Source organism: Nipponia nippon, unplaced genomic scaffold (assembly GCF_047370975.1).
Source record: "Nipponia nippon isolate SJK-2023a ecotype South Korea unplaced genomic scaffold, ASM4737097v1 scaffold_11, whole genome shotgun sequence".
Classification (NCBI taxonomy): Eukaryota; Metazoa; Chordata; class Aves; order Pelecaniformes; family Threskiornithidae; genus Nipponia; species Nipponia nippon.
This window is the reverse complement of record NW_028262302.1, coordinates 28474556-28498899: the sequence shown is the minus strand read 5'-3', so window position 1 is coordinate 28498899 and position 24344 is coordinate 28474556. Positions and strand designations below refer to the sequence as shown.

General features: G+C 48.8%; 1 protein-coding gene across 4 annotated transcripts in view; it reads right to left on the bottom strand.

Moving 5' to 3' along the window:
- Positions 1–24344, bottom strand: part of FERMT2 (FERM domain containing kindlin 2) — a 51555-nt gene that overhangs the window by 7311 nt on the left and 19900 nt on the right. For 2 of the 4 annotated variants that reach the window (XM_087746850.1, XM_087746851.1), the window contains exons 3-10: positions 12497–12631; positions 8816–8848; positions 8154–8379; positions 7916–8018; positions 7472–7579; positions 5517–5651; positions 3424–3473; positions 625–749 (exon numbers count right to left, since the gene is read on the bottom strand). In XM_087746850.1, coding sequence (XP_087602976.1) covers positions 625–749; positions 3424–3473; positions 5517–5651; positions 7472–7579; positions 7916–8018; positions 8154–8379; positions 8816–8848; positions 12497–12631 — 915 coding nt within the window. The remainder of the gene's footprint in view (positions 1–624; positions 750–3423; positions 3474–5516; positions 5652–7471; positions 7580–7915; positions 8019–8153; positions 8380–8815; positions 8849–12496; positions 12632–24344) is intronic. The other 2 variants (XM_087746852.1, XM_087746853.1) reach the window with 1 other exon arrangement.

Sequence of the window (24344 nt, the reverse complement as noted above, 5' to 3'; positions counted from 1 at the left end):
AGCAGATATGTCAAAAGCTCCCAAAAATGTCCTGCGGGCCGGGCTTCGCTCTGACTGCAGCCCGAGGTCGCTTGGCATCACATCTGCTCCTGCCTCCATGGGGAAAAAAACAAAAAGAGCTTTCTGCAGTTTGGTGGCTGCCGGAGCAGGAATGTTTAACTTGACATAAGAAACGCCAGCAGCTGTAGGAATTTAAAAACTCATGTGCAAGGCTCGCAGGGAGTGCTTCGCCAGAACCAGGGAGAGGAGGAAAAAAATTTAAAGGCAGCGGAGGAAGAGAATGGTTTGTCCTCTCCAGCGCAGCCTGTGCTCAAACTTATTCTCTGCCGTGGGAGTTTGTTCAGTTCTTCTGGACAGCCACAACAAAAAGGAGAACGGCAAGTTGGCTCCCCGTGGTACTGGGGAGCTGGCGGCGCTTCCCCTTGGGGTCACAGGTTCCATGTACTCACTTTCTAGAAGTCTAAGTATATGCCATGCTATCAAACCCAGCCACCCTCAGTCCTTCAAACATATCTCCCCAACCCCAGGATGGCATGCCAAGAAGATAAATCAGTGGGAAACCAAGATGCAAGAGGAGCAGCCTGTTACTGGAACAAAATGCAACGGTGCTTACGCCTCTCTTACCTCTCAGGTTCATCTGGTGGGCAGGAGTCCCGTTGGATTCCTCTTTGCTTTTATAGCAGGAGATTGAGGTATCTTTGAAGGTGCACCAATACGGCTTGTAGCCTTTCAACGTCAGCTTCTTGGGCCTGCCAGACAGGTTGAGGGACATTAGATTTGGTTTAAGCTCCTAAACCAAGCTGCTGCACTGGGAAACTCATTTCACCCTTGAAAACCTGGTGTCAGCAGCCCTGGGGTATGCCCACCGCCGGGACAGTCCCTGCCTGGGAGCTCAGCCACCACTCGCCATCCCTTTACCACAATGTTGGGGCAAGAAATTGAGCTGCAATTGCAAATTTGGACTCTTCAATCCCATGGAGGTCCCGCTAATTTGGGGCAAGGTGAGGGGAGCTGGAGAACTGTATTATAAAAATGGACGTGTCCACGAACTGCTGCAAAATATTCCTCTTCACCTGCCGCATTAAACTGGAAGGTCTTTTCTCGAGCTCTGAAAGGAAGCGGTACTTCTAAAAGCCTTGTCAGTCAAGCACATGCATCAATATGCTGCTTGTTTTCTTTTTAAATACTCCACATCAGAAAAGGCTCGGTTCTTTCCTATGGAAAACATGGATTTTGCCCGACTGCAGAAGCAGCGATGGCCCTGCAAGCCCCGCCTGCACGGTGGTACCCTGAGCCTGCTCATCCCACCACGAGCCCAGGACCTTCACAGAGCTGCAAGTTTCTGATTTTCTTAAACCCTCTTAATTTCTAAACCTTATTCAAAGGCTGTATCTGCAGTTTCTCCCTGCAACGCATTCCTCGCATCTCCATCCCAGAAACAGCTGCTCAACCCTCATCTGAAGGGATCAAATATGCAATGACCCCACCTGTTTGTCCCTGGGGCTCTGCACTTTACGTTTCCAAGCAAAAGCGTGCTGGGGGCTGCTTGGGGAAATTAGGGAGGTGGGGGAGAAACACGGTGTCTGCCTGAACCCCGCTGCTCCCACACCTCTGACGGACACCTGAGCTCGGGGCGTCTGCTGCCTCCCCCTGCCGTTGCTGGTTTGCCTCCTCCTAAAGCCCTGGCACACAGCCCTGCCCCGGGCAAACTCTGCAACCACAATTTCCTTTGAAAGCTGCCTCCCAGTACAGAAGAAGTCACCAACCTCCAGCCAAGCCATCTGACACATGCAGGTTTTTCCAGCCCTTGCTTTGCATCCTTCGCTAAAGATGCTTTAATGCATCGTTATTGTCTGGAGCTTTTTGGGGGGCTCCTTTAAATTGCAGGCAGGGCATTTTGGCTGGCACGGGCAGGAACCCGGCTGGCAGGGGAGACAGAAACATCCCGAGTCTCTGCAGCAACACCAGGCATGTATAGGGACCTATAATAGCATTTTATATACAAGGCATACCAGGGACATATACTGCAGCTCCTCCCCAGTGAAGTGTGACATGAGGCACATCCAAAACTGGGCCAGCTCCTAACATCACATCATTTATGTTGTGCTTCTGGCAGTAAAATACTGCCTGGCTCTCATTTTTAGGAGCAAACGGCAATTCTGTGCTTCCCTGCCGCGGCAGGACAGCCTCAAATCCCAACCTCAGCGTTCGGGCTTGCACCGGGCAAGGAACCGGCAGCTTCTTGCTGCTCCATCTCCTGCCCCACCAGCTGGCACTCCAATTTGCAAGCAATTAGCTCCCCGAGTCGTGCCTAATTTTATTGGCAAATAAGCACATCAAAGGAAAGAGCAAGTTTTTTGTTTGTTTGTTTGTTCAAGGGGGGAAAAGAAAACCCACTCAGATGCAGGGCACAGGCTGGGGCCCTGAAACTTTGCCCCAGTTAAGCCAGACTGCAAGCCCAGACGGACGCAGAGACCTTATTACTTTGCCGTCGGAGAGGGAGAAAGAGTTTTTCAGAACAAAAGTGGTAGGCTCTGGCTCCAGAACTAAACAATTAATAAAATAAAGGCTTGTTCCAGAGCTATTTCGCTGCCTACTGCTTTTCTTCTAGATCCTATAGCTATGCTATGAAATCTCATCATTATTTCCAGTTTCCAGAACTTTCACCGTAACCCTCGCTGCAGCAGGCAGTAAATTGCAAAAAGACGGTCGCGGCTGCCAAAATGTTACTCCAAGTCCAGACGCTGCCGTTCCCGGTTTCCACATACCACCATCCAAGTCAAAGCAAACTAAAAAACCAAACCCTAAATCCTGAGTGAGCTGGAAGAGGAGCACAGGCAGCTTAACCTGCTCCTTTTGGCACGCAGAGGGCAGACGGACCGGGATCCTGGCTCTTTGGAATTCATCCAGCCTCTTGCAAACCAGGAGAAGTATCTGAGCAAGTTTTCTAGGTTTCACTCCTAATTTTGGGATGGCTTGATTACTTCATGGGCATTAATTGTGTTATGGAAATATCCCGACACGTGCTGCTGGCTACGGGATGCAGCAGGCTCTCCCGGAGGGATGCAGCAAGCTCTCCCAGAGGAATGTGTACCTGCCGGACTGGTGATAGTGGGAAAACACCCTGGGTTTTATATTTATGAACCGATCAACTCCAGTATTGAATATTTTGAATAGTGTGAAATACTTTGTGACCGTGCTACGGGATAAAGAAGTAAAATGTTTTAATAGCAAGAGATACCAAGCTCTGAGCTGTGGTATTACGCAGCGATTGCTGGGTGGCTTTTCACACGAGGTAACGTAGCGGTGTGCAGCAAGAGCTTAAGGCCAGGAGATAAAAAATAATGGATATTAGGCGGTGGGACCATTAATTATTCATAGACATTACCAGTTTCACAAGCACCTCTTCCCATCAGCACTTACTTGAAGACTTTAATGTAGTCAGCGAGCTCCGGGATGGAAGTGATGTCACCCTGAAAAGAGAAGATTATCCCGTTCACCCGCCGGCCGAGCGGAGCCGGGGTGGCGGGGCCGGGAGGGGAGGGAGGGATGCTGCGCAGGGGAGGCAGCGGCGGCAGCTTCACCCGCCAACATCGGGGCTCGGGGGTCACGAAAACGCTCCTGAGAAAGCCTCACCCGCTTCACGGGGGAAGCAAGCGGAGAAAAATCTATCGCCCAGAAGTGCTGTTTGGAAACCAGAGGACAAGGTTTTATTTTTCTTTGAGGAATTCCTGCTGCCGCTGGAGCCAGTTCCCACCCGCGAGGTCACCGGCGGTCACACCGGCTCCTGTTCACACAGGGATTTTTCTCCTCCCTTAGTTATTTCCTTACGCTCCCAACAAAAGGAAAAGATGCTGCTCTGCACCTCCACGGAGGACTGGGGAAGGGCTTTCTGACAGTCTAGAAAGGTTTTTTTTCCCCCCAGCTTTTTTAATATCGAGTTTATCTTCACATTTTGCATGAGCAAAATATACAGGGCGGCACTTTCAACTCCCACGAGCTCAAACGAAAGGGTTTTCGAAGGACAGAAAAAGCAAAGACTGCTCCGATAGCTTGCAGTAGCGAGACAGTTTACTTTCTGCCTGCAATGAGCAATGCTGTTTATAGATACCACGGGGAAAAAAATGAAGAATCTAAACAAACAATCCAGTAATTGCCCATTATCTGTATTCAATTACTCGAATGCATCTGGAAATGGCTACTGCTAGCAACCCCTACGGAAAGGGATGGAGTTTTTTTGATGAATCATTGTCGTCTTCACTCCCGTCTGGCAGGGACTGTGCCTCAGTACTGTGCTTCAAATCGGGTTTTGCAAAGAAATTATAAAAGATCTCTGGGCGATAAAAACTTGCCATTATTTCTGTCGCACGGAAGTAGCGCTGCTCCCCCCGCGGCGACGGGTTAATATTGTAAACCTCTGCCGGTATTAATGCTAGGAAAGCAGGCCAAGTATGGATGTTAACTTCAAAAAGACCCTTTGTAAACACTTAAAAAAATTATATGAAGTGTAAGACTGGAAAATTTCAGGGGTTTTAGGGTTTGAAAGAACTTAAAGTGAAACTCAGAGATGGTATAAATGTGCAAAGTGCCTGGAAAAGCTGTGCTGTGCCAAGTCTGACCAGACCTCCTCCTTTTCCTGCAGTTTAGTTTTTGGGCTTTACATTTTTTAAGGTGGAAAACCAGTGTTAAAACAGCAGATGAGAAAAAAAAAAGAAATCCTCTGAAATACAGTCATAGCACCCTCCAGGCTAAAATCCAGTCTAATAAAAATAGGGTTTCATAAGCATAAGTTATTTCTGAAAATCACGGCAGCTGTTTTAGGTACTGTTAAACTTTGCCATAAATTAGAAATAGTGGAAGAGAAACCTCAGCGTGAAGAATTCAGTATTTTGGAAAGTCAGTAGTGAGAACAGAAACCAAATTAATTTTAATTTAGTTTTCCATTATTTCACTAGGAAGGTGGCTTGGTGCAGGGGGGAGGTTCAGTAAGATCCCGGCTCCTCCGGGACTTCTCCAACACCATTTGGTCTTATGGTCCCAGTAGGAAAAACGCAATATTGCACCTGACTTCTGCAGCAATACAGAGCCGGGCACGCAGGACGGGCTCAGCTCTCCCTGCTAAATTAACTACAAACACCCCAAAAATACAAGGCGGTCTTACAGCTTAAATGAAGCCTTTGGTTCAATACGTGAACGTGCTGAAAGAGGTTTTTGTGCTGTGTTGGGCTCGGAGCAGGCACTGCCCAGGGTCCCCTCCCACCAGAACCACCCCTTGGTATTTAAAAAATATTATTTTAAATAAAATATGATCGGGGTCTGTGTTCTGCATTGCTCCACTGGGCTGTGGGCAACTTTCTCGTGCTGTAAGAACAGGAATAGAAAAAAAGGGAGAGGAAGGTAACAAAAAATGTTGGATGCCTGGAAGAATTCCCAGCTGAGGATGATTATTCCTGCCCCGTGCGAGGTGAGGAGGGGACGCGCAAGCCACCCTGCCACCGCGTGCCTGCAATCCTTACCAGGATCGTCGACGTTTTGCCACCCTCCAAAGTAATTTCCAGATCCGAGAGCGCAGCATCCACCTCATCCACCTCCTTGTCGCTGTTGTTGAGGTGGTTTTCCGAGGACATGATGGACAGCTTATTGATGTGGTACTGAAAGGCAAGCCATAGCATTTCACCATGATGCTCCTGCGATCTGCTGGATGACGCGGGCTCGTCACGACATAGCTTGGGAAGCGGAGTGGAAAACCAGACTCATACCCTCTGCAGGAGCAGAGTCTGGCGAGCGCCGAGACCTGAGCGCAGTCGAGTCAGGAATGACCACCTTGGCTGTTTTTAGGCCAAGGAGTTGGTGGTACGAATCCTGAAGGACTGCTCTGGACCCTGCAGGGCTCTTTTTCACAGCATCACAGACTGGTTCAGGTTGGAGGGGACCTCTGAAGGTCATCTGGTCCCACCCCCTGCTCAAGTTGGGCCACCTACAGCCATTGCCCAGCACCACGACCAGGGGGTTTTTGAGTATCTCCAAGGACGGAGACTCCACAACCTCCCTGGGCAACCGGTACTAGTGCTTGGTCACCCTCACAGTAAAAAAGTGTTTCCTGATGTTCAGAGGGACCCTCCTGTGTTTCAGTCTGTGCCCGTGGCCTTTGGTCCTGTCCCTGGGCACCGCTGAGAAGAGCCTCCATCTCCTTTACGGCCTCCCATCAGGTATTTACACACATTGACAGGATCCCCCTCAGCCTTCTCTTCTCCAGGCTGAAGTCCCAGCTCCCTCAGCCTTTCCTCAAAGGAGAGATGCTCCAGGACCTTCATCATCCTTGTGGCCCTCTGTTGGACTCTCTCCAGTATGTCCATGTCTCTCTTGCACTGAGGAGCCCAGAACTGGACCCAGTACTCCACGTGTGGCCTCACCAGTGCCGAGCAGAGGGGAAGAATCACCTCCCTCGACCTGCTGGCAATGCTTTGCCCAATGCAGCCCAGGACACCATTCACCTCCTTTATCCCAAGGGCACGTTGCTGGCTCATGGTCAATCTGGTGTCCACCAGGCCCTTTTCTGCCAAGCTGCTTCCCAGCTGCGTGGCCCCCAGCACATACTGGTGCCTGGGGCTGTTCCTCCCCAGGGGCAGGACTTTGCACTTCTCCTTGTTGAACTTCATGAAGCGTATGTTGGCCCGATTCTCCAGCGGGCTGAGGCCCCTCTGGACAGCAGCACAACCCGCTGGCCTATCAGCCGCTCCTCCCAGTTTGGGAGGATGCATTGCATCTATTTTTACCCCAGAAAACCAAAACATCCATAAAGTCTCACACGATGGACCATGCCCAACCGACTCTGGGCTGCTCAGAGAGGTAAACTGAGTCTTTATATTTCTGGTTTTACTCTTTTTTTCCTAGGAGGGGCCCTAGGAGCAGACAGCTCTGCTCTTGCCGGGGATGCTCCTTCTGCATCCTACAGCGACAAGGCGCGCCAGACCACACGTAGTAAATGGCCTGCCATCCGTCTTACAGAAGTCAATAGCAGGTGTAGTATTTACGCCAAATCACGCTGAGTATTTCATAAAACAGATAAATAAATAGTTCTGGGAAACCCACAGATTATCACCAGCTGTTTGGGGGGCAGCGTGCCAGAAACACACAGTTCAGTAACCTAGTGTACTTACTGGGGTTTTTTAAAAAGGGCAAAACTAAAAGTTAAGATAGACATAAACATGTTTGGTAAAAGAAGGCCAAGTTCCTTTTCATGAGAAGTAATCAGCAGCAAATATTTAATTTACCTAATAAGCTCAAGTGAGGATTAGGAGACGGGAAACGATCTGACTTCTACCAGCACGAGAAGTCCAAGCTCCCACCAAAACCACCAGTTACAGCAGACTTCACTTACCGTGTTAATCAATATTCATCAATAGAGAAGTCTGCAAAGCTACAGAACCAAGTTTATTGACAAACGTAAGCGTATTGGGCTGTCTCCTACCTGCAGCGCCGCAAACATCATCATTTCTTCCTCCGTGCACTCGATCTCCTCCAGCAGAATAGCCCATTTGGACTGCTCGTACAGCTGGTTGATCCTGATCGCGTCGTACTACGGCACAGCGCAAAAACACGGACCGGTTGTAAACCGTCTGAGCGCAGTTCAAGACAAACTTCATCTTTCACTTCAACGCAACACTTCAATCCCAGACTGAAAAGCCTCTGCCACCGAAGCGGAGTGGCTCTCAGCAACCCTTAGAGCATCTCTAGCAATACCTAAGCGTTAGCAAACCAGTACGTGGGAGCACGCAAAGCCAGGTTTGATGCCTGCAAGCCCAATTTTCAAAGCGATGGAGGATTTACCAACACAAAAGCACATTCGAGACAGAGGCATCCTTTGCTCAAAGCCTTTGCCTGCAAGATGCAAGTAAAATAAATAGCTCTGTACCTTTGGATTCAGGTCAAAAAAGCTGTAGTACTTGAACCGGAGCAACAAAGCTTCGTTTTCTTTCACCTCCTGCTCCATAAGAGATCGGGACGAATCCAGCCATCTGTAAGTTGTCAACACGGGATAACACACACAAAAACCTCTGGTGAAGTCACGATGACGCTTTCAAGAATGCAATTTAAAACCGCGTATTGGAAAAAAAAAAAAAAAAGAAGAAAAAAGCAGAAAAACAACTCACCCTTGGTTGATTTTGGCTTTATCGAGCAGCGCCTGTGGCTTGTACATTTTTGCTAAGGACTCTGGGGAGGTGACGGGCTGGCTCACGGCCAGGATGCCCGGGTTGCCCTCCGACAAGGCGCTGTCACCGAACCAGGCTGAAGTGGGTGACAGGGGACTGCCGTCGTGAGCGTCGTAGGTCGGTGTCATCGTTTTGCTATACAGTCCTGGGCTCGAATATATATTTCCTACCGGTAAGAGGAATAAAAGCCGGGTGTTAGCTCACGGCCAAGCCCTGCCTGCTCCCAACCAAGCCAACTCAGACACAAACCCGAAGCCAGAGGATGAAAAACCTTCCCTTTTTTTACCATTTTTTTTTCCGCAATGGGAAAACACTGCGCTGCTTTTTTTCCCATGAAGAGCTGCCCCTCTCTCTCAGCTCTTCTACAGCAAAACTGATGGAAAACTCATTCCAGCCCAAATCCATGGGAAAAGGCGCTGGGAAACTCCTGCCCCCTGCGTTTCTGTGGCACCTGGGACACGAACGGCCCCCGACTTACCGGTATTACCTGTTGCTTAAAGATTTTGGAAGTCAAAAGTTTTAGAGGAGCAGGAAAATAAACTAAGGGCGCGGCCAAAGAGACCAGAGGCAGAGCACAAAAGTCCTACTGAGATGGAGCTCACCTTTGACGGGGCCGATGTAAAGAATATCGGTGCCTATAGAGAGGGAAAGAAGAGGGAAGTGAGAAGGCGAGAGAAAGTCACTGGGAGAGTAGGAAAGGATGGAAGCCGAAAATGGGCATTTTCGGAAGAGGGCAGAATAGCACAGGTGAGGTTTAACCACCCAAACGGAGTGTTTGCAGCAGCGCCGGTGGACTCGGCAGGCAAAGCAACCAAAGTGACTTCACGGTTATTTTATTCATGTTACAACAACAGCCGGGCACGGAAACACAGCATTTCACGGACGGAAAAGCTTGCTGAGACGGCCAAACAAATTTGGTATTAATATGCTGAGCAAGTGGTGCGATTTGGTGCAAAACTGATCCCGAAGCACACATTACTCCCAGGCCTTTTAAAGCTTTACAGCTTGTACAGACTCAAAGCAGACAAAAACCCCCTTTTAAAATTACAAATTTGAAGAGAAGAAAGTGGACCCAGCTTGGTATCTCATACCCCAAAATAGCTGCGAGCTGAATAGCATTCAGCATTCATTTCACGGGAGCACTGATTTTTATGCTAAGAATATAAAATACAGATTTTTCAAAATAAGGGAGGTTGAACGACCGTATCCTAATGTCAGTAATTCCACTGCGTATGTACACCGGGCAATGAGCTCAGCATCATTTGCAGGGCATAAATCTGCGCACCAGTACCGAGAAGGACTGATAACTGGCTTTTTGGGAAAGAGTTGTGTCCTTTTTAAATCACGAGCCTGTCCAGACGTGCAAGTCGATGCACCCAAACTCTACCTCCAAGAGCCCTAGGGAAGGGTGTTGAAGGGGCGCGTGGCAGGGCTGAGATGCCAGAAGCAAGGTCTTCTGTGCCACCTCCTGCTGCTGCCCTGGACTGCCCCCTTGGGCCACCCTCCAGCTCCTCACTCCAAACCATCCCTCCTCCCCGCATGCCCAAGAAATGACAGAAAGCTGAGCTAGACATCTGGAAAAATCGAAGACCAAACCAAGAGAAAAACCTTTCCAAACTCTCCTTTTTTGCAGTGGGTATCTCAAGGAGCAATACAAATGGTTTGAATCAGCAGCATCGTAACAATGACAGCCAACATCTTGGTTAGGAAATTTAAATAATACAGAAACGTGATTCCAAACTGCCTGATAGGATGGAAAATATAACTGAAAACTGGATGCTTTTAATGCTCCTGCTAGTTTTGCCAGCATCCCGGTCTGGATTAATGTTTTGACAAAAAGCCCGGGGACCGGTAAGCACCGTGGGAACCTGCCACCAAGACAGACCCAGAAAACTGGGTGGGAGCAAAAAAGCTGCAGAAATGATGAAGGGATGAGATATTCACCTTCCAGCTTCACACTTGAGAGAAGGCCAGGGGTGACTTGGCAGGCACTTATACCAGGTACTTATACTTTAGGAGTTGGACTCGATGATCCTCATGGTCCCTTCCAACTTGAGATATTCTATGATTCTACGATTATAAAAGCAGCAGAAGCATGCTCTCCCCACAGACCGTTGTTACGTTGGAGCAGAGCAGTCCAACAAGAACCGGCAATAAACCACCATCACCATCCATAAACCGCATCCCGAAAGATGCTCTTGCCTCCTCCTCATCTGCCCTTGCAGTGGGCCAGCCTCGACCTTCACGTGGCTCAAGCAGACAGGGCTGAGCATGGACTGGACCAACCAAAGCAAAACCCACTTTTTGCCCCAAATGGGGCAGGTTTTCCCAGGGACATCCCCCCACATCCCTCCGTTCGAGCGCCTGCTCCAGGGGAGCAAAGCTTCCCCTCGGATGTTCTTCTCATCACCTTCTCCAAACGTCTGAAACGTCTCAGAAGAAGTTTCTCTTAAAAAATTTGCCTGAGGCAGGCAATGCTATGGAAAGTTCCAGTTGAAATAGCTATAAGTTTGGCTAACTTATAAACAAGTGAATACAGGTCTTCTAATGGAAAGTGTTGGGCAATGTGTACTGTGGGTGTATCGACAGCTCTGCCTACAGTGACTTAAATGGGTTTCACTGCCAGGTACGGGATGCCCGGTGACAAAACATGCCCACTAAATCCACACGCACCGAAATAAGCAGATCCCAAAATATTAACTGGGTTTACAGAAGCATTCAGCACACCAACTAATGTTGGAACACCGCTAGAAACGGTTTATTCAGATTAAAAACATGACTCCTAACTAATGGGACCTAAACTTCACAGGTAGCTGCAGTAAGTAAACCTGCAGCAAAAGCAGCTTCATTCACGTGGAAAGAAAAACCAACATGCCATTTCAAAGTGACTCACTGAAAGACCAATAAATAAATAAAATTTTAAAAGATTTTTTGTATACATTTCCCCCAAAGCGGGCCAAGTATTTCCTATTAATCTAATGGAGATGATCTCTGTGAACACTGACTTTTGGAAAGGCTAATGACCGCTTTTCAAGATGAAAATGCCAAATGAAAATGAAAATTGACTGGAGGCTTGCCCAGCGCAGGGAAAACTCCCTGCGCCAGGAGTGGGAGAGGACTAGCCCAGAAGTATTTTTAAGTAACCGAGAGGAGAAAGAGCGAGACCGGAGCAAAAGAAGGATTATTTTTCCCTTGCTACAGACCCGTGCCGACGGTTTGCTGCAGAGCCCATGGCACACATCACTTTGGCACGGCAGCTCCTTGCCCGTGCTCTGCGCAGCCAAAACCTTTCTGCTTGCAAGCCCAGAGCCACCAGTGGCATTAACCGCACTGCACGACCTTCACTTGTCCTTCAGTTAATTTAAGACCAATTAATACAAGTTTACGGAATTCCAAGATTTTTTTTTTTTTTTAATTAAAGCTGCTCTGCTTCCCTCTCATCGCCGGATTTAAAACCAAGAGCTTTGGCAGCCAGACACGTCTCACCCGCCCGGCACCGTGCATCGCTGCGGCTTTCTCCGCAAGTCCATTTGGGCTAAAGTGCTCCCACCTGACCGACTTTATGGTTTAAGCTCCTGCCATTTGCCTTCAAACACCAGACCTCCGGCAGCCGCGGAGCAGAGCCGAAAACCCGCTCCGCTTGCAAACACCTCCCCGCATCAATTTGCTGCCTGTGGCAAGAGATGTTACACCGTCAGCGATGTTACTCCGTTAGCAATTCTCTTAGTAGCTCTGCTCAGGTTCTGTAAGCCAGGCTGGCAACTACCCCTCTCAGCAATAAAAGGGTTTTTTTTAGCATTACGATCTACAGCTACGCCCTTAACATAAGGCAACAACGCTAATGCAATTAATAAAATACTGGTTTTGCTGGGCTGTAAATAAAGAGTAGAACAGTGGTACTGCCTAAAACACACCTGGAATTTGACATTAGGAACGATTTTCCATTTAACTCCTTTCTTAATAGGGTAAGAAAACCTTTCAGTAACACAACCCGAGTGTTAAAGTGGTCACACTTGGTTTCTGTTTCATTTTATGAAGTCTGGCGTTGTTCTGCTCCCCTCGATGCGTGACAGCTCCAGGCATGCATCTGTGCAACCGCGACCGAGTGCTGCAGCCCCGGACGATTTGTGGAATTTATCTGGGGTCTGCTTCTTGCACAGACCTTAAAGAATTAGGTCAGACCAATACTGCTGTGCTGTTTTTTGCCCCCATTTTATTATCTGTTTGCCTCCTGCCGACCCCCTCCCTGCAAGCCCATCCTCGCAAAGCAAGCCCTGGCTCACCAGACCCTGGCGTGATCAGTGGACCCTCCAGCTCAAAGGCGTCGTCTTCACATTGATCATCCAACTTCTTCTTTTTTTTCTTTGACGGATCTCTGGGTTTCCTTAAAAGGGAGAGCTCTTCTGGATGCCTGATGTCTGGGGAGAAAACGGACCACTTTTACAAAGGCAGGATGGAAAAAAAGGGGAAAAAAAGGATATCATTCCTTTAGGAACAACATCCAGCAACATGCAGTATCTCCCTCGGCTGATTTTCCTGCTTTGCAATGGTTAAAAATCAAGTTAGAGAACATTTTCCCTGCAAGCCTGTTGGAAACGAGCACCGTCCTTGGCTGGAGAGGTAACATAGCATTTGGGGAAAATGCAGAATTTCCCAGGCACAGCCACTCAAATGCAAATACAAGCACTGCTAGACCCTGTGACAGAGCCTGGTACCATTCCCACCCATTATCTTAAATTTAAATATAAATATAAATATAAATATAAATATAAATATAAATATAAATATAAATATAAATAGAAATAGAAATAGAAATAGAAATAGAAATAGAAATATAAAAAATAATTTATATATATTAATCAGCATGTAAACCCCTATTTAGGCACCTAGGTAACAGGCCAGGTACTCTCACTTCCACAGGAGCAATCCGAGAGTCGAGCCATTTATTTACATACCAGACTGGAAAATTTTAGAGCCCATATTTAAGGCACCCACTTTTTAAAGAGATCTTGGCCAAAGTGTTTCCTGTTCGCAGCAAATCTCTCCCACTTCCCTGCCCAGAACCAGCCTGAATAATTTTAAAACCATGTTATTTAAGACAAAGAGCATCACAGTGTGTTTGTGTTTTAAGCCATGGGAGTATGGGGGGGTGATGAAAAAGAGAATTTTAGGGCCGTTTCCCACTAAAGTGGTATTTTGGGTTTGCTTCTGCCTGCTGCAGTCACTTCCAAGCGGGAAGGAGCTTTCTGGGAAAGTGGAGCCCACCGTCTGTCGTACCCGAAACCACGGAGGGACCGGAGGGGAGCCCAGAGCCCCTCGCCAGCGCTGCAAAAACCAAGAGGGGAGAAAAAAAACTCCATCTCCTCTAAACTGTCCTCAGTCGATATCTGGGAACTGACCTGGAAAAGCATTCACCTGGGCACGGAGCCATCCTGTTGCAATGATGAAAGGCTGCAAAAAGGTCGGAGAGCTTTGAAATACAGCTTGGATTGGAAAAAAAGGAGATTATGGGTCACGCTTGAGCCTGGAAGGAAGAGCTTTGGAGCTCTCCTCTGCAGCTGGCTGTCCATGTCCAAGCCCCTGTGTTGTTTCTAGCTCTGTTTTTTGCATGTATCGCCTGAAAATGCTCAGCTGCATGGAGACGTGCAAAGCTTTGCCTTCGGGATGCCCTAAGGAAGGCAGCCCCCGGTCCCATCTCTGCCGCACGTCGAAGCCTGCAGCTGTAGCTGCAAGGCAGGCCCGGAGACAGAGGAGAGGGAGCTGGCTGCCTTGCAGCCAGGCTGTATTTTCCCACCAAGAGGAATGCTGAACGAGACAATAAGTCATTATCCTAACGAGGAGAGGTTACGGGGTTTGTATCTCACCCTGGCCCCCCGTGCAGCTGCCGCCGCCGCGCCGGCAGCAGTGGGAGCTTGCTGTACCCTCCCAGCTGTGAGAATATAATGAATATAATTAAAACCTGGAATTTGGTCGCTAGCACGTGACCCGAGCGGGACTCATCCCCACGGCAGATGCCTCTGCCCCGACTCACGCTCGCGGGCGCCAGCATCTTTCCTTACTGCAAATAAGCAGGGAAAATGTCAGGAGCTCTGCTCCCCCCTCGCCCCATCCAGGGACACACCGGGAGCCCATTAACCAGAAGTGCTTTTCCACATTTGTCAGGGGATGGCTGCCATTATAAACACTACATTCCAAAAATTACATTTTTTTTTCTTTTTTTTAATTTATTAAAGCACGGCTTCCCTGACAGGTCCCATCCCCGGGCTTCGCTTCCCTCTTTGCAGACACGGTAGCATCCCGCGGCCGGCGCACGGGCTGTCCCCTCCCGGGGAGGACACCGCGACAGCCTCCCTGCCATGCTATTTTAAAGAATAACCTCTGCTTTGCCCTTTTTTTCCCCTGCTATTTTAAATAACAGCCTCTGCACTACCACCAACCCCGCTGTGCCTGTCACATCTGGGGGATTTGATTTTAGGTGACCTCCAGGGATGGATCCCACTAGCCCCGGCATTCCCGAATCCAGAGGTTGGGCACCTCTGGATTTAGCTGTCTCTCATATCGCGGGTTTCCCATCCCAAACCATCATCCAGCACAGCTTTAATTTAAGCTTTAATTTTATTCTTATATTTATTTCTATTTATTTATATAATATCTACATATTTTGTTTATTTATATAATATCTATATGCTTTATTTATTTTTATATATAAGCTTTATTTAATGTAAGCTTTAATTTAACACCGATTTATTATTACTACGTACACATTACCATGCCAAACTCCATCCCTGTACGCACGAATCGACAGTTAGTTTCACCGCACAACTTTTTGACCATTTCTAGCAATAAATACCTAGCGTATGAACCCAGACAGCTATTCGCATTCCCATTTATCACAGCCAGCTTACCTCACGAAGCAAAAATCTGCTGGGACAACCAGGGTCATGCGCAAGGGACAACACGCAGCAGAGCCGAAAATGAGGAGTTCCCCTGGTATTTTGCTAGCAAGGTTTATGCTCTGATGTTTATTTATGGTGCATTAGCAACTGATACAGCCTCTCAGCTGAAATCATTCAGAGAGGCCAAGAGAAGGGCTTCGGGCCAAGCTCAGCTCCTGAAAGCAATCTGTTGGAGATGGACCAAAGCTTGACCATCTGATTTCAAAGCGACTTTTTATAGTCCCTCAGTTGTTCGTGACGCTATCGTCGGATTACAAAGGGTACGGGCAAGTTTTCGGCAGCTGCTTCGAAATAGCGCAGGGCCGCGGGGCATGGCAAAGGCACCAGCATCCTTGCGATGCCAAAGCATCCCTGCTTCCCTGCAGCCGAGCACGCTTCCCATGGATAAGCTGCAAATTTCTCCCCAACAGCGGTCCGCTGGCTATACCATCATCTCCCAGACTTTACAAACCCACCGAAGCCAACCGAGGGTTGCAGGGGAAATTAAAAATAAAGCCCACCATGCTAAAAAGCAGAGAGCAGAAAAGCAGCAGGAGCGTGACGTTGTTTTTATTTCCCACCCCAGAATTTCAGAAGAAGCGAGAAGTAACTTTGCACGGTTTCTGGCTGCACGTTTCAATCTTTCAGTAAACTGCTGGTGAAAAAATGTTTGCCGCTGCTTATGATTAGTAAGTGTACAAAGGGTCTGAAAGTGTGTTTTGAACAGAGCCGGGCTTGGCAGACACGGTGTTTAGTTACTGTAGCTAAAGCAGAGCCTATCCCAGTATCCCAGGGTGTAAGGCCTTGCAGATGGTAGGACTCCAGTTAATTGGAAACTGGGACAAGGAACCGCTCCAGAGTCCCAGCCCCTGTTTTCTGGCCATAAGAGAAAGATCCTTAAAGCATCCAAGCGGTGCAAAAAAAATTCAAGTCCTTTATATAGGTCTGGGCTTTCTACTGTGTCCCACTGCATCTGGAGAAGCCCATGGGGTTGCTGGAGTTGTTCACCTGGGGTAGAACATCTCCCCAGGGTTTGACTTCAGCCCCAAATTCCCACCCGAAACCCTCCGCTAATTATTTCATCCACATTTTCCAGCTAACGCCAAACTGCTCCTGCCAAAGGTCACTTTGAAGGAAAAAGGGTCGGTGAAATGTGGGTGGACCAGGAGAAGTGACCTTCTGAACAAGGCTAATGTGTTGACTCTTCAATTGATGCCTTGGTGAGGGCTGTGTTTGCTTTAAAGAGACTCCTTGTCTGCATACACGAGACAGATGGCACTGGCAATGTCTACTAGAATTGACTGTAAATGATCCTTTTAGCATTTTATTTCTACTTATTGTGTAAGCGTGTGAAAACCCAGCTATCCAGTCTCTTACCAAGCCTTCCCGGCGTTGCTGGTGGCAGCCACCAGCAGAAACCATCTGCGACAATACGTGGCACGCTCCGTACGGAGGGGAGAGCGCCAAACAAAATCTGGTCCCAAACCATTTTTCAGCTGGATCCGACTGGGAACAGTTCATATTTTGACATCTCCTCCAGCCCACGCTGGACCAGCTGCAGCCGCGGCTGAGCCCTAACATTGCTGCAGCTCCACGTCCACCTCCCAGCAGAAGGGCTTCGTCAAACTTAAGGGATCTGTTGCCCAGAGAGGTGGGAGATGCCCCATCCCTGGAACCATTCAAGGCCAGGCTGGACGGGGCTCTGAGCAACCTGGCCTGGCTGAAGATGTCCCTGCCCATGGCAGGGGGTGGGACTGGATGGCCTTCAGAGGTCCCTTCCCACCCAAACCCTTCTATGATTCTATGGTTTTATCAAGTGAGGGAAATGCCCTTTGGTGAGAGGAGCACGCATATATGCATTTCATAGGCGGCATTTCAAAAATGCGACCGGGAAGGCAGCTTTCAACCACCAAGAAAAATTTTTCCAACTGTGGGATGAAGCCAGTTTACTCCCTACAGCATCTTCTTTTCCATCTGCCTGCAAAAGCCCGCTTGTCCCTGTGCTTCGTCCCACTGGAGACAAACCCATGGCCTTGTTTTCCCTGTGTAATCCCTTATTTCTCGTCCAGCCCCTGCACAGCTCACCCAGCCCAGCTGCGCCCATCCATCTCCCACCCAGAGACGAACAGCAGAGCCGGGATGAAACCCTCCTTCTTCACAGGACACTGCACCCAGAAAACTGGCTTTAAAGAAAAATATCCACCTTGCAGGGTGTAAAATTCACAATTTATCCTCTTTTGCATTGAATCCACCAAGTAAATCTGGCAGCTGCTGCATCTTTGACCACCGAGGTGCATCACAACGGGAAAGCGACTGTGGTCAGAGGCGGGACTGAAATCCATGTTTTTCAGCATGGAAGAAGGGGTGATTTGCTGCTTTGTCCCCATCCAAGATGCAGGGCCCCCAGACCGCACCAAGCAGCACTCCAAGGGGTCGGGGGGGACACAGTGACGATTTCGGTGCTGCGAGGGACGAGCTTTCACTCCCACAAGAAATCAGATTTGCGGTTTTCTTGCATCACTTACATACCCAACACAGCATCATCGACTGGAAGCGCTGTCTGAATATGTACCAACTTCCCCAAAATGTAAAATGATGGGAAATCACGCTAGTTTCAATATTCAGTTTTGATATATGAGAAAAATTAATTTTCCAAAGAAGCTCTTAGCATCCTTTTTTCCACCCTATTTCTGGCTCCCTTAAAAGGCCAGAGAGCTGGTTCACCTAGTTAGCTCTTGAAGCATAGAAACTCCGTAATTTTACTTGTAGCACAGACAGCATTTAGGAGAAATCCTCTCTTTAATGCTGATCCAGTTACCCTCCGTTAGGAAATGTGTTTTGAAGTGGGATATTTCTGCACTGGATCACCGCTGTCTCGAAGCAATGACTCATAAAAATTACAGCCTTTGCGCATCGACATGACGATTCTTAGGAAAATGAGACCTCAAACCCTGCTTCTCTCCCGCTTCAGACTTTAAAAAAAAAAACAACCCAACATATTTTTTTTTTGGAATGAGTGAATTCTATGAATGGTGTTCCTTGAATTTACAGAATTCCTAAGTTTACAGAATTAAGTATCCGACTTACCTTCAACATAAATTCACTCCAGATAAAGTTTTGCAAAACAGACCAGAGGCAGAAAAAAAAAAAAAAAGACTTCGGTAACTTCTGAAGAGCCTGGAGATAAGGCCGTGGTTGTATGGGACACAGGGCAGTATCTGACGGCGGAGCAGGTCCTCACCCCCTTAGCACAGTTTACTGGGTTTGTACACGCACCTACATTCAGAACATTTTATTACGGGTTCTTCAGCTGCCTGGTTGCTTAAATATTTATTTGGGTAAAAGCCAAGTTCTCCACTTGCTGCCCCGGGCCATGCAGCTATGTCAGGACATCCCGCAAAGCCTCCTGAGATGCCCAAGGAGTGCCATGGGCGCAGACCAAACTGGGGCTGGCCCTGGCAGGGGCTTTGCCAGAGCCTTCCCACCTTCAGCGTGGAAAACCCAAGTGCCTGCTGACTTACTGCTGGAGCGGTGATCTGCAAAACCACTCGAAAAATGAGGTTTGCAGCCGTACGACCGCTGCTTGCAAATGCTGTCTGCGCGAGTGGTACCCAGAGCCGAAATCAGGCACCATCGGCCAGGAGGGACCCAGGAGGAGGAGGAGGAGGCAGCAGCCAGCGGCGACGGAACCAAGCGTTATTGCAAGGCTAATAAAAAGGGCTGTCGGAGAGACAGAGTCACCAAACACTGAGTGTTTGGATGTTTTTTACACAAGTGGGATGAAATCCCCAGACTCCAGTTATCCGGATGCCTCTCAGAGCACAGACAGCACTTGGAGCCTTGCCCCCGAAGTGTCTGAGCTGCAGCTAAAGTCAAATTAAACTCAATTAAATTAAGCACCACAAACAAGAGAAAAAATCCACTTACACCTTCTGCATCAGACCATAAAGAGCAATCAGAATAATCTTAAGGAAGGCGGTGGCATTGGGTTTGCCAGCATTTCCTAATGTCTTCAGGATGCAAGTCTATTTAAAGGGTCTCTGTCAACAGCAGAGTAAGGATGAAAAAATTCACTGACTCACGCGGTGACATACAACCTGATGCTACTCGACAGGCAGAACAGGGACCGGGGTGGGGAGGGGGGAGAAAGAGGAATATTTTTTTCCATTTCAGCCACTTTGCAATTACATCTTCTTATTTCCCTTACAGTCCCAGTTTCTGGTGTTTGTCTGGATCCTACACAGCAGCTGCGGCTGAATACAGGCAAGCAATAAAAGAGGAAAATAGTGAAATGAAGAAGTTGGCAGCGGTACACTTGGGCCTCGCAATTTAAAAAGCTGAGTACATTGCAATTTGGCCGACTCTCTAAATGGTAAGATTTCCTTCCACACCCATCCCCTAGACATATTTAGAAATAGCTGCGCTACTGCCAAACCTCTCTGCTCGTGGCAGCAAAAGGCAGCAAACCCTTCCTCGGCATTTCTCCGGGTCTGTCTCCGTGCCGGTATGCGAACGCCGTCTCCAAGCATCTTCACGGTGCTACTGAGCATCCGGAGATCACATCACAAGATGCTGGTGTCACCCCCCAAATATCCCCCGAGATGCTCACAGGCATCTACCAGGACTCTGTGTCAGCCCCACTATTTTAGGAAAAATGCTACTTTATTTTCCAGCGGGGCTTGAAGGAAGACAAAAAGGTTTAAAGAGCTTTGCAATGGGGGTTTGCAACGGCGAGGAGTAACTCCAGACAGCTTTGCCTCCTGGAAAGCAACCGTGCCGAGGCTGCAGCTCCGCGTGCTAACCGGCACGGGCAGAGCCCTGGGAACGCTGTGCATCTCCGAGTACCAAAGGGTTTCAGTTTTGAAAAAAAAAAAAAAAAGAAAAGAAAAGCAGCTTTTTATAGAAGTTTTTTTGGCAACTGAGGGCGTGGAAATATTACAAATACTTCAGAAGTCAGAGGACGTTCTGTACTGGAGTGGAGACCATTTATAATGAAAAAAAAAAAGGTAGGGTCATATTTGGCGTCTAGACTGCTGGACGGCGTTGCCTTGCTCGAGCTGGGCTTGCTTCACGCCGCTCCCAAATGCCACCGTCACCTCGTCTCAGGTTGCGTTGGGTGGCTGGAGGCTGAAGCAAGGAAGATGGACTGGCTATCCCCGTCCCACCAGTCACACAGCCTCGGGCACCGTGTTATTTTGGGGCAGGGAAGCAGCCCATCACCCTCACGGGACTCTCCGCATCCCATCCCTCCTCCGCCAGCCCCATAAGCTCCCGGGGATGGGCCCACCCTTACCCTATGCAAGAGGGGTCCCAATTTCCCGGCATCCCTCGCCCCCGGGGAGCTGGGGACCGGAGCGGGACAGGGTGCGGGCACGGAAACTGCGGCTGCTCGACACAGGATGCTCCGCAGACTTCGTTTTCCAAAACAGGTGATTAATTCACACAAAGTTCTTTGAGGATTACGAGGCAGGGGCTGGGTGTGATGCCCTACCAGCCTCCGGGGAAAAAAAAAAAAGACCTGAAGGGAATTTCTTCATCTTGCACAGCCTCAGGGCGGGTAAGGGAGGGAGCAGTCATGAATTTTGGAGTGCTTCCTCCCAGAGCTGCCTCCTCCCAGCTCCACCACCACGTCCTCCTCCCAGTACTCCCAGTTTCCACCAGCACCAAATGCAATGATCTCTGCTCCTCTTCTCAGGCTGGAGGGCAGCGTAGGCTCCAAATCTTCGCAGCCAGAAGAAGAGAAGGATGCAAGCTTCCCAACATCTCCCCTCGCCCTGCGGTTCTGCAACGTACGCTCTTTCCCCCCGAGAAGCAGCATCGCCGGGGCAGGAAACGCCGAGGCATGGGAAAAAAACCTTCACACTTGCATCTCGCTGTTTGCTTTTCCTCTCCCACGTGCCCACACAGCAGCAGCGGATCCTGCCTGGAGTCCCTTACTCCTCCCAGGACACATGGAAAAAAAATACAGGCAGCAGCAGGAGAAAGGGGATGCTGTAAAGAAGCAGCTTAAGGGCATGAGCAGATGCAAGGCATCCGCTGTCCTGGTATCAAATGAAGCTGTTGTGGAGGAAAAGAGGATTTTTCCGCTCGTAGGATGATGGGTTAGCGGGAGCTCTGCAATGCAACCGTTGTGGAAGAAAAGAGGATCTTTCTGCTCGCTGTTATGTAGGATGACGGGTTAGTGGGCTTTGCAATGCAGCCACATCTCCTATCTCCCCAAATCCCACTTTCCAATGAGGATATTCCCACCCACACCAATAAAGCGTTGACTGCAGGCACATCAAATTGCATTTGTGTATTTGATGGGCTGCCTGCTGGGCAGAAATATCTCCCCAGCGGGATGACGAGAGGAGGGGGGCCCGCGGGAGCCCCGCAGGCAGCACCCCATCCCAACCTCCGTGCTCCGCTGCCGGCCAGGCAGGCAGCACAAACCCCTGCTATTCCAAAAAAATAAAATAAAAAAAAAAAGAAGTGAAGTTTTACTTTCTCTTTCTCTGGTCTTTAATTGCAGATCAAAGCTGGCCCTTCAGGCCGGCGCCGCCTGCCAGCAGCTGCTCCCGGGCAAGCTTCCAGGCCAGCCTTCGGGTGAGGGCTGCCTATCCCATCCACTGCCTCGCTCCTCTCCTCCTGCCTGCTCCTGCCTGCTCCTACCGCAGGCAAGGTCAATCCGTGCCGTTAACCCTCCTGACCGGTTGCTGTGGGAATCGAGGAGCTGCAGTCCAGCGACTGGGAATGAGATTGGGTTTTTTCCCAGCTTCGCACGACCTCCAAGAAAGCGAGGGATGTGCGAGCGGCTCCAGCATCTTCCCACAGCCACCTCCGGGCTGCCCCCGGGAGCCGCAGCCCTTTGCAATAACTTCACTCTGCACAAGAACAGAGAGTTTTCTTTAAAAAGCAACCACGTACTGCAACGGTGACACCTCTGGCTACAATTTAAAGGGAATATAAGAAAAGGCACAACCCTAAATAATTCACCCAAGTGTGTTCCTGCTTGCGTATAGAGGATTTTATAAATACAACCAGCTAGAGAGCCGGCAACATGGGGAATTACTTAAATTACTCATTAATCATGCCATATGCTAAAATTACTGAAGTGTGTAATTAAATGCTCTGGGTGAAAAGACAGCAAACAGTTATAGCCAAAATATGAGCAACTCACAAGCGCAGTTCTGTCGGCTGGACGTTGGTCCAGGCCATGTTGGAGCCTAACCTTAGAAATCAAGGGATCCGCAGAGACAAGAGCTATGCTGTTAGAGCAGGGACTTCTTCTTTCCCCTCCTACCTTGAAATATCTACTCAGTTTTCCTTGGGGAGACAACGAGCATGATTAATACGGGGGCTGAGTGCTCTCTGCAGCCAACCTGCGCAGAGATGCTGCGGAGGGCAGGAAAAGGTAATGGAGAAAAATGGGGCAGCATACACACTAACCTGGGGGGGAAAAAAGAGGCAAAGAGGCAGGTTGGGAAAGTGCTACAGCAGGGTCTGCAAGACCCCAAGAGAGGGCTGTGTTGGAGGAAAAGGAAAATGCAAGCTCCCCGGGCTGCCACAGGGAGCTGGGATGATCCCACCACCCTACAGCCGCTCCAATTTTTGGCAAGCTGCGGTGGGCACCGAGGTGCGGGCAGATATCCCCCAGGCCTTCCAGGAATGAAACACCCTGTGCGAATTCAGCATGACACCCCTGGGACGATTTTGCACGCCAGAAAGCAGCGGTCCCTCTCGCCCGGCAAGCGCGTGACCTCCCGGCTGAGATTAGCTCCTGCCTCCATCGGTGCTCGGCTCCGGCACCCCGCGCTGGAGGACGTGTCTGACCCACGGCATGGCATCAAGGTCACGCACAGAGGAAGAAAGGACAGGCAGTGACTGGGATTTGCATGGAGTGGTTTGGTGTTTGCCTCAAGCAGCTCTTGGTTCCTATATATCATATATATATAAATAAATAAATAAAAATAAAAATATATGTCATGCCACTGCGAAGCTCTTCCCTGGACCACAAAGGTATTTGGACACCTATTATATACAGCTATAATAGCTGTATTTGGACACGTATTATATATAAGTTTAAATATATAAATTAAATATATATAAATTATATACATTTATATATAATTGGTGTCCAAATACAGCTATTACATATATACCTATGTATAACAGGAGTCCAAATACAGCTATTATATAGACACCTATGTATACTATGTATAACAGGAGTCCAAATATCCCTATTATATCTACATCATATAGGTGTCCAAACACCTCTGTGGTTCAGGGAGGAGCTTCCCGGCCCCTCCAGCTCCAGCATCGCCACCTCCCTGCATCCCAGTCCCCGCTGCCCTCGAGCCGATGTTGTTGTATGTGTCCGTCCTCCCCATAGCTCTGCTCAACATCTGGCTCCCAGTAAACACAAAGACAAGGGCTAAACAAGATTTAATCGCTGTATTCAGCCACGTAGTCTCCATCCGTCCTCAAACAGCTCAGGCAGGTTAAGAGTCACTAAAAGGAGAGTGAAGCTCTCAGCAAAAATCCTGCTTTCCCCAAAATCGGGAACATTTATTTCAGCACGTCGGATGCCAGGGAGGGGGAGTCAGAAGCTCCCTTGACAGATGTGTCCCCCCGCCTGCTGCAGAGAGCTCCTGCCACAGCTGGGCCGCAGCTATCAAGAGTGGCTTTTCCCCCTTCCACATCTTTAAATATTAGCATTATTCCGCCGGTTTGTTCATAAATACACTGAGAGCCCTAGAGTTAAATAAATAGCTGCTTCAGGCCCATGTAAGGTTCTGACTGCTCTGCGGCATCAGTGAAAGATCTCGTTACGTGATTAACTGTATCAGAATTTCCTGACGTGACTCCCTGTCCAAAAGATTCATCAGCAACCAAGAGGACGCCTCTGACCTCTCTGTCTGGCACAGCATTAAAAATGGCAATGGGAGACAGGGGGAAGCAAAACCAACGGGGAAATAATGCTGGCTAAGCCTTTTCTATTTTAAGGAGAAATTGCCCAATATTTATATTTAAAAAAAAAAAACAAAACAGGAAAGAAATAGCAAAGATTCATAATCAGCTATATATACCGACCTAACCACAGATGCGCCGGAGGCTGTGCCGTAACACTGCACGTACGGCTGCGCTCTTCCTGCCTCACGAAATAACTGGGTCAGCCAAGAGTAACCCTAGCTGCTTTTTGAGAGCAAAAATAGAT